Here is a 9,881-nt window from a genome sequence, read left to right as displayed (position 1 = left end):
TGCACTTTTCGGGTATTGATAAAATAAGAATAAGGTCTTTTTTCTCTTTTAGTTTGTATCAAAAACATAAATTAAGAGATACTCCTATTAAAATAAGAGAATCAATGCTCAAAAATTCATCGATTCAGCTTTAATCGCATTTTCAGGCAAACTATCATTTATGACTTAACTCCTTTGTACCCGGCGGCAAAGAATTTTGGTTGAGAATAACAAAGCAGTTAAGGAAAAATGCTAATTCTCTTTGGCTGAAACTCGCAATACCTTTTTGAATTCCAAGCGAACAAGAAAATTTCCAGTGCAAAGATTTTCAAGTGAAACTCAGAATAGGGTTGAATTGCTGAAGCTAAATAATGAATCAAGAAAAACACAAAAAAAAAAAAAAAAAACCTTACAGATGCAGTTTAAAAAAAGTCAATAAATAATTACAAAAAAAGCACGTATACGCCACAGTGCATGTGGACAAGGTGTACATAATCAGCCCTATTGTGAGTTTCACGTGGAAGGTCCGGAATATTTTGTTCGCCCAGAATTTAAAAAGCTATCATGAGTTTCACCCGAAGGTAATTTACTTTTTCCGCCAAACTAGTTTTTTGTTCGGCACCAAAATTTAAGTAATAGAAGAGCTGTCGAATACATCGCAAATTATCTGAAAAAAAAGTTGAAAATACAAGGAGATGTCCGAACGTGAACAACTTTTCGCCCGGAACTCACAATAGAAAAAAATTGAAATTCAATTTTTTCGGGTGGAATCTCGTTCACGTGAAACTCACAATAGGGCTGAATGTGAATAAAACTTTGGCCTTGGTGCCAAAACATACATGTAATACAAAATCAACACGCAGCTGCCGACTAGAATACAAGCTGGATAAGTTGGGGATAAGTTTGAAATTACATATATAATAGTTCCTTTTTTCCCTTATCTTGGTGCGTCCATATTAATGTTGATATTTAGGAAATCCTACTGCGTACTGCGTATAACTTTGTGAAAAAAAAACACAGCTAATGTCGATGTTGTATGTATTAAGTTTCTCAACTAATTTTAACTAGCGATTTTCCATGCAGTTCCCATCCACTCATGCGGAAGAGCATAATGTAGACACCAGGGGGCTATTCTGGTTCTATGATAAGCAAAATGATAACTAAAATTAAATGGTTATAACTTTATCATTTTTGTTTATCATAGAACCGGAATAGGAGCTCAGTACTAGATCATCTTCTCAAGATCCACCTAAAAAGAAACGCAGCTATTGTAATAGTCGCAATGATTCCATCTGCTATATCAAGAATTAGCACAAGGAGGGTCATTTGTTGTACGATTTTGTATCTTAGTATTACACAAGGTTTTTATCAAAGATGTATTTATAATTATATCTTTTTATTAACTGTATAATCAATACATTCGGATTCGGATTTTTCTAAATGATTTAGTAAATGCTTCTTTAGATCAGGTACAGTTTTTGTTTTATAGTTGCATTGGTTGCATTTAAGTTCTGTTAGTTCCAGGGTTTTTATATATTCAATTCCCATTTTCTCAATTCGACCATTCTTTTTTAAATTATCAACTAAATCTAGAAATTATTTATAATATAAAAACTAAAAATATTTTAAAATTTTGAATGTAGTAAGTATATTACCATCGAACGGCACGAAAAGTTTTGTATTGAAACTATTCCAATGTTTTTTTGTCTTCAAACAAGGCGACACGAAATCTTTACTAATTACATGCAAATGCAATCTCTGCATACTGGGCTGGGCATGAAATCCAATTTTGAAGTCATCTCTTTGGCAATTTGTGACTTCAATAACATTTATGGACAAAAGATGTAATTCATAGAGAAGATCTAAATGTGATGGTTTTAACTGTATATTTTAGTCTATTGGTTGGTTTTGATTCATTAAAATGTCAATATGTTTAAACTTACATGAAATATACTTGGAATATCATCTTTGGGTAAAACCAAAAAATGATGCTTGGCTTTTGGATATTTATCTTTGATAACAACTCCAATTTCAGTTGATATAACATGATTTATTGGATCATTTAATGTTGTTATTAATCCTGTTGCCCAATTAGATTTTTTCATTGCTACTTGAGTTGTTTTATATTGAAAATATAAAATAATTACTTTGTTTTAAAAACGAAGAATCAACTCAACTAAATTTAGCTAAATGAACAACTGGCTTTTGTTTTCATTGGACGGGTTCAACGTAGGGCACCTAGAATTAAGTCCTGAATTTTTAGATGCTTTGATTGGTCAGTTTTTATTTAAAGTTAGGTGGCATTTAGTTTTGACCAATCAGAGCCTTTTAAAATTCCGTACGTATTTCAGTTGGTATACGTTGAACGTGGCCATTGACAGTTTCGTGAGTGCGTTCAATCATTGAATAAACTATCTCAGATACCAACGTGCGGTTCGCGGGCCAATGTCTTCATGAGTAAAACTTATTTATAGATAGAAGTTTTACAAAACAGCAACAACAAGTAGCAGATACTTGCTTTTGAATTTCAATGTATGCGTTTATATTATAAGAATCATCATTATTTAACTTTTCAATAAAATTTGTTTCAACTATTTATTAACGAGAAATTCGAGCAAGAGCCGACATCAGAGACAAGGGGCGTACATACCATTAGGACAACCAAGGTAGTGCCCAGGGGCCCCCAACGGATGCCAGGGTCCCACGAGAAATTATGTTGTGAAGAAACCTGTTGATATAAATAAAATATACCAGACATCCAACAAACTTTGGATTTTCAGATATGAATAGAACACTCGATGAATTTGGAGGAAGTTTTTTAAACTGCATTTTAAACTGAATATTTTTTTGAAAAACTGAAAAAAAAATAATAAACTTGTAATTTTTTACACATATCTGCCTCCGAATGTAAGAAAAAATAAGTTTGGATGCAAATAACTCAACAATATTTTCAAAAAACTGAATAGTTCCACTATTCTTATGTTTTGAGAAAAAAGTAAAAACGCGGTTTTGTTAAAATTACTGATAGCGCTATGTATTATGCAAGTAATAAAAACGAAACACTGAAAATAGATAATGTTCGACGATTGTTCCGTATACCCTAGTATCATTGAATAATTATATTATAGTAGTGACAACTGGAAAAGACCACTATGAATAACGTGTATAGCTACAGTCGCTTTACCGGATTTTAAATTCGAAAGCAAACACTCCTTGAAAAGGACTTTTTAGTTACAGTTAACAGTAATTACTAAAACTTAAATACAAAATACTATTTAAATTTTGTTTATTTGTTTTGTTTTATATTAGGTTTGTACTTACACCCCTATTACGATTGTCAACTATCAATTGATAGTTGATAAATACTGGAATTTGGTGTCTTAAAAACTAATTTGGGGGAAAACTGGTAATTTTTTAAATGGAATTTTTAATTACATTTCAAATAACAACGGGTTACATCATTATTTGTTTTCAAATTTTTTACAAATTGGATAATAAGAGATCGAAATTTATTTTTTATCAACTATCAATTGATAGTTGACAATCGTAGTAGGGATGATACATATTTCATTTTTTGTTTAATATTTTAAAAATAAACAGGGGTCGAATTACGGCATACGCTCATTAACGTATGTTCGCTATGTTTCCCTATCTTTTTCTACTTATTAAATAGAGACAGAAATACAGAATTAAGGAGGCTGAAGAAATATTTAAAATTTTTGATTATTTTTTTCAGTTTATTTATTAACACTGACGGCAACAAGATGAAAATTTTGCTCAATTATTGAGTGCAAGTGTTTGTTTAATTACGATTAGGGTATGTTAGCATCTAGGCCAACTTTGTAATTCACATTGTTTGCAAGTTGTCCACATGCACTGTGGCGTATACGTGCTATTTTTTATAATGCTTAATGGAAGGAGACCCGAAACGACCACTTACAAAAAGTTTTAAATCCTTTTAATTGAATTGAACAAAAGGAAATCAAGTTATGTTTAGGACATATTGATTGAGTTGTTTCTAAACTAAAACCCCCTGTATACATATATTCTTTCTGTTTTAGAAAAAAAAAAAAAAATTGTACTTACGAGGTTCAAGCAGAAACAGGATGATATGATTATTTTTTTCAGGAGGGGTGTTAGGGATTAACAGCAACAGGGGTAAACGATAGTAAAGGAAGATCAAGGGTGAGGCCAAAAAGCAATTTTGTAACTTTTTTGCTTGTTTTATTTTTGGTCTTTCTCTTAATAGAGAAGATATACATTTCTAAGTGTCTTGTTTTGTCACGACTTTTTGCTACAGTACTTACATAAGCTCAAGAATGCAGCGATTTGCGTTAAATTTGATCTGAAATTTCTTCGGAATAGATACTTCGATAGGCCTCATAATCTTATAATGAACAAAGTGGCATATTCCGTTATTTATAATAATTTATAACTCCAATGACGTGATGTAGTTGTTGGTGAATCTTTTCAAGATGTAATATACTGAAGTATTTTGCATACAAATATTGAAAACTTGACGTGATAAACTCAATATTTAGATCACAGCGGCAGCAGAACATTATACTTTTGTAAAGCAAAGTAGGATCTCCAGAAGGTAATTTTGATTAAATGTTGATTAAATACTGATGTTCTTAGTTTGAATTTGACTGAAATTAAACAATTTATAAGGAGTCAGATTTTGGTTAGATTAAAAAAAAAAAGAAAACAAATTTTTTATACATTGAATACATTAATAATATTTTGTTTTATTTCTATTTTTTTTTCTTTTTTAAATATACATAACAGAACAAATAAAACTAAAATAAATTATTCATATTAATGTTTGTTCTTTTGTTTGCCATTTATGAGAGGCTATTCCTACATAGTTTGAATTTCTGTTTTTTATTATTTTTTTTTTTACAAATATCGAAAAATAATCTAACTGCTGTCGGTAAATTAAAAGTGGATTGCAAAAAATTCAGGCTTGTTTTTGCTCATGCCCTAGATTAGATGAATTTAAAACAATATTAATAAAAGAGAAACCTAACAATAGCAAGCATTTGTGCCAAAATTTTGGAGTTGTAAAAAATATTAGTACAAATAGAAACTTAGCATACACTCATTTGTTTCGTTTTTCGTTTTTTAATTTTCCATTCTGTTGTTTTTGTTTTTCTTATAAAAAGCTTAGAGTAAACACATTAAAAAATATTAAATATGCCAATCTTAGGGTAAATCTTGCTTTTTAGTTTAGGGTAATTATGAGACTTGCTGTTTTTTGTTTTTATTTTGTTTTTTTATCTTTTCTTTTTTTTTCAGTTAAATTAAAATTTTACGATTTTGTATAAAAAATGTGATTAAATTGTAATTTTGTTGATAAGCTATTCATGATTCGCTTTCCATGTGGTGAATATAGAAATAAGATCAGTCTCCTCCAGCATTACAGGTGAGTCTAGGATTTCAACGTCCACGTCGTCTGTTTGGGGCGCCGACGACGAAGACGTATGTGAAATTGGCGGCGCAGTTGTTGTTGTTTCATTTAAATCGGTGGCATCTTGGGCAATATCTTCTTCAATCGACAACGATGTAGGTGTTGTATTGGGCGATGACAACTGTTGAGCGGCGGCATTACTGCTCGATGGCTGATTGGGTGTTGGGCTTGTTGTTGTAGCTATTTGTGTTGGTGTTACTGTAGGAGCTACTGTCATCACAGAGAGTGTAACATTCGGATTGAATGGCATGTCTAGATCTTCAAGGCCTTCGGGTACTTTTAGTTTGGCCAATTCTTCACGCAAATTTCGATATTCTCGCCGAAGAACCATTGAGTTGAATGTTATGGTGTTGCGTTCGCTATATTGTGGTTTGCTAAGCTCTTCAATCCAACCTTCGATTTGTGCACAAATTTCGTGTCGTTTTAACCAAAAGTGTGTATGAATGACCTGGAAACAAATGGTTAAGCTATTTTTTTTTTTACTTTAAAATTAGATTATAAAGTATTTACCTCTTTGAAACATGGACTTGGATTTCGGATCTGTTCAAGCATAGCCCAGCGAACACACGCTTTGTAAATGTTGCTATTATACTCTCGAGATGAATGTGTTCCGCTTGGAGTACCTCGACTTCTTTCAAAGCCTGGCTCATTGAAGTATGGTTCAGGAACCAGAATTAGAGACTGAATTGATACAAGAACCTAAAAAGAAGATATGAATTTCATGTAAAAAAAGCTGGGCAAAAACATTTTGCTACTTCAATGTGAATATTTTTCTGAATTTATCATCATAATTAGTAGATAGCTAGAAAATATAAGATTTCCATAAATTCAAAAAAACGTAACTTTGATTTAATTTTAAAGACTCTTCTTCAATACATCCCTCGTTTTCATCAAACAAATTTGCTGTTTCAAGAAGCAATATTTCCATGGCCTCTTTTGAAAATGGTTTGCGTTTTTTCATTGACATTGCCCTTTGACAACTTAAGAAAGGGTCTGATGTTAATAGGAGTCAAATAAGCACATATCTGTTGCATTTTGCAACATCCATTTAGGTTTGGTGTAATTTTAGTAAATGTTTCAACATTAATTTTGTGTCAACTTGACAATATTTCAAGAATAATTGCAAACCTTTTGATCAGTCATATCTATTCCAGTGATTTTTTATAAGGTTCTGGGTCTGAAAACAACCTCTTAGAGGTATTTTCGGTGTTTGTATTGGAAAGTCTACCAAAAGACTTATTCGCTTATCATTAGGGATTTGTTTTTTTTATTGTATTTGCTACAATTGTTTTATCTTCTAAGATAAATGCAGCAATTAAAAATCCTGACATGAAGTATTGCAAGCCCAAACTTGAGAGTTTAGATTTCTGGTGAGAGCCTTATTGACCAAATAAATTAATGCACATGAAAACGCACGTTCTTTAAATGTTTGCATCACAGCAGATGGCGCATATAAAAGATGACCTCGATTATAATGATCAAATCTAAGACCCCAATTACTACTTGGGAATCGCTAGAAAAATTTGGCGAAACAAAGTTTTTGGCTCTATAAGCGCTTCGGAGTTTTAAAAGTTATATTGACACATTGTTTTCTTTATTTTAGCTGCTTTACGATTCGAACTTCGTAGTTTTTAATCGGAATACCCTGACTAATTACAAAATCGACTCGCGAGTTAAAAATAGGCCCCTAAATTTATAACGCGGACTTAAGATAGATAAACATTTTTTATATTCGCAATGAATACTTGAATTTGCAATTCAATTCTGTATAAGTTTTGCTTAGATTCTAGCACATTCATGTTATTTTTTTGTAAATTATTGAATCCTTTAATAAAACACTTATTTTTCTCATATTAATGGAAACATAATGCACATTAAAATAATAAGAAAACAAAATTTACCTGCAAAAAACTGGAAGTTTGTGCGTTCCATTTTTCTTCGGGTCGTCCATGCCACGTATTCAAAACGGATAAACACACTTTACCATCATTGTACAAATTAGGATTAAATCTAACAGAATGCCGACCATTTGTTTCTAAATTAATTAACATAGGTAAATTTGGATAGTCCGGGGGAAAGAAGACATCAAACTCAAAGCATCCATTCGCGTAGGGAGTATCGGCTGGGCCAGTTATCAGTACCTTTAAAGTATAAAATATTTAGAAAATTCAATAAGTTAAGTTTTCTATTACGTATTCACTCTTACTTTCATAATGTCCAGTCTATCAGTATCACAGCGTACAAAAACAGAACTGCTATATGACAATGGCAAACTTGTGGAGAGAGTAACAGCTTCTTGAGCGAGGCGTTTCACTCTCGACGGATGATAGCGATCACCAGCCTTGTGTACCATCTTTTCAAAATGATGCGAAATTGCAAAACGAAAACCGTTCTTCTCTGACTCAACAATCATTTCGTATGTATCGAATTGCATTTTCTTCATTACTTCCAGGTATCGTTCTTCAATTGATTTACTTAGAGGTTTCTCCATACGGCTACTACAATGTTCATGATCACGTAGCTGATTAACACGTGCATCTTCAACATTTGTTGCCTTTTGTACTAATACCGTTGTTTCTTGAATGTCGGGTATTAAAAGTGCAAGACCCTCATCGTCCCCATCATCAATATTAACGGTGACTTGTTGTGTTTGTCCTTTTATATTTGATTTTTTATTTAGCCTGCAACAAGAAATGGTGTTTAGAATTTTCTTAAAATGAATTATTATTATTATTTAGCCTTACTTCAAACGATTGGCATAAGTGTCAACGCAAGTCTTCATATTGGCAAGAAGCTCCGAAATAGATGGGGTGCTATCAAGACGATCATATGGTTGCAATAAGCTAACCAATTGGTACGATAGTGAAATAGCACGCAGGAGTTGCAATATAGCTCGATAAAGCGGAATGTGCCTTGTAATGTCCAAGACGGAATCATTGCGTAGATATGAGCTGAGTGCAGGAATTAAACAAGATTTTTTCAACAAATCTAGGAATGCAATAGGCAGTTCACCAGCAACATCACTTATTTCATGATAGCTCATAATATCGTCGCATTGAAGTGCAGATAGTACTTTGTCTCCGGGATTGATGTAACTTGAGAGTACCTTAAAAGAGAGTATATTTAAAATAATTCACTTGAAAATAGAAACTGAATTGAAGTCTACCTGTAAAAGCACTGTCACATGTTCTTCTTCACTTTTTTGACGCAACAAAGCTTGTTCGACATTCCAAGATTGTTGAGTAGATCCTGTTCCAAAGCCAGTGCCTTTAGCCCAATACATGTGACTTTTATCGTCAGATATGATAACGGAGTCGTCTATGCTGTTCATCGAAGCTTTTACACCAGCAGCAGTCTAGAAAAATATTAATTTTAGTACTTGTAGATGTGTAGACTTAAATCTTACCTCTGGCTGTGGTCCATTTATTTGATAATTTTGAGATTGATGTGTGAAAATTCCCAAGCAATTAAGTACAAGATGCATAGCGCCAACTTCTACAATCATTCTTCTTAATAGCATACCATCATCTGTTGTGAGTGGTGAACTATCTAAAAGTTGTCGAAATACTTCAAACGGTAAAGTTGGAAGTGATGGCGCGAGTGATAAGCTATAAATGTCATCTAAAAAAAAAAATAAAACAATTAGCGAAATCTTTTTTAATAAATTCAACATCACTAAAAATAAACCCTTACTGCCTTCACCATCTCCAGTGACACCCAAGACAAGTCTCAATAAACATTGCGCTCTCAGTTTATCCCGCAGCAAAACATCTGAATAGGCAGGCAATCGCAAGAATAAGCCAAACGCAGCCAATGAATGTTGTGGAACAGATGTAATAGTGGGTTGTTTGGTAGATGTTTCAGTTATAGGATCTTCCAAATCTTCATAGATTTCTTCATTGGGCTCCAATTTTACCCAATCAGTGGTGGGAGGACTTTTCTCCTTATCTCCCAACAATGTTGGACTCTTTCGACCAGAACTGTCTGGGTAAACTGTTGGCAAATACTGCGCAAGCAATGAGAGACCACCACGAGTGGAAAATCTTTGCAAAGGAGATGGAAGCGGTTCCATATTAGCCGCTTTCAGAATTGTATCATCAAATTCATCATTAAGGTTCTTCGATGGGATCTAGGGTAGAGTTTTTTTTATGAAACTTGGATTATTAAAGTTATTTTTGTAAGAAATCATACCAAATTCAGAGTGATACATGGAGTGGAGAGTCGACGTCCTTTTTTGTAGAGTGCCGCTAAAATTTGTGATATCGTTGTATCACATGTCAACATCACTTCGGGACATTCTGGATGTACTAGCTGTGCGCAGGTAGTCATGCTCGACGTATTTGAAGATGTAAGGAAGTCATCTTGTTGGAAAAGTCCTTAAAAATTGGGATAATTTTTTATAAATTCAGACAATTTATATTCTATTTTTTCG

General features: G+C 32.8%; 2 protein-coding genes across 3 annotated transcripts in view; both read right to left on the bottom strand.

Moving 5' to 3' along the window:
* Positions 1–1,365: 1,365 nt before the first annotated feature.
* On the bottom strand, positions 1,366–2,155 carry LOC129915082 (aprataxin-like protein). Its single transcript, XM_055994543.1, has 3 exons — positions 1,923–2,155; positions 1,635–1,860; positions 1,366–1,568 (listed from the first exon to the last, which is right to left on the bottom strand). The coding sequence occupies exons 1-3, from the start codon at positions 2,082–2,084 to the stop codon at positions 1,366–1,368; spliced, it is 591 nt and encodes a 196-aa protein (XP_055850518.1). The 5' UTR covers positions 2,085–2,155.
* Positions 2,156–4,821: 2,666 nt separating this feature from the next.
* The window catches only part of LOC129913083 (baculoviral IAP repeat-containing protein 6), a 29,254-nt gene continuing 24,194 nt past the window's right edge, over positions 4,822–9,881 (bottom strand). For both annotated transcript variants that reach the window (XM_055991529.1, XM_055991530.1), the window contains exons 34-42: positions 9,641–9,825; positions 9,143–9,578; positions 8,856–9,070; positions 8,616–8,804; positions 8,194–8,555; positions 7,656–8,130; positions 7,351–7,590; positions 5,960–6,148; positions 4,822–5,897 (exon numbers count right to left, since the gene is read on the bottom strand). In XM_055991529.1, coding sequence (XP_055847504.1) covers positions 5,340–5,897; positions 5,960–6,148; positions 7,351–7,590; positions 7,656–8,130; positions 8,194–8,555; positions 8,616–8,804; positions 8,856–9,070; positions 9,143–9,578; positions 9,641–9,825 — 2,849 coding nt within the window. In that variant the 3' untranslated portion in view covers positions 4,822–5,339. The remainder of the gene's footprint in view (positions 5,898–5,959; positions 6,149–7,350; positions 7,591–7,655; positions 8,131–8,193; positions 8,556–8,615; positions 8,805–8,855; positions 9,071–9,142; positions 9,579–9,640; positions 9,826–9,881) is intronic.

This window comes from Episyrphus balteatus, chromosome 3, assembly GCF_945859705.1.
Source record: "Episyrphus balteatus chromosome 3, idEpiBalt1.1, whole genome shotgun sequence".
Classification (NCBI taxonomy): domain Eukaryota; kingdom Metazoa; phylum Arthropoda; class Insecta; order Diptera; family Syrphidae; genus Episyrphus; species Episyrphus balteatus.
This window is presented reverse-complemented; position numbering and strand designations above follow the sequence as displayed.

Bases quoted from the DNA above. Each gene is read 5' to 3' on its own strand.
- LOC129915082 (XM_055994543.1), bottom strand. From the start codon at position 2,084: ATGAAAAAATCTAATTGGGCAACAGGATTAATAACAACATTAAATGAT. The intron at 1,861-1,922 runs GTAAGTTTAAAC...TAAAATATACAG, and splicing joins ATATTCCAAGTATATTTCAT to TTAAAACCATCACATTTAGA. The intron at 1,569-1,634 runs GTAATATACTTA...AATAATTTCTAG, and splicing joins ACTTTTCGTGCCGTTCGATG to ATTTAGTTGATAATTTAAAA.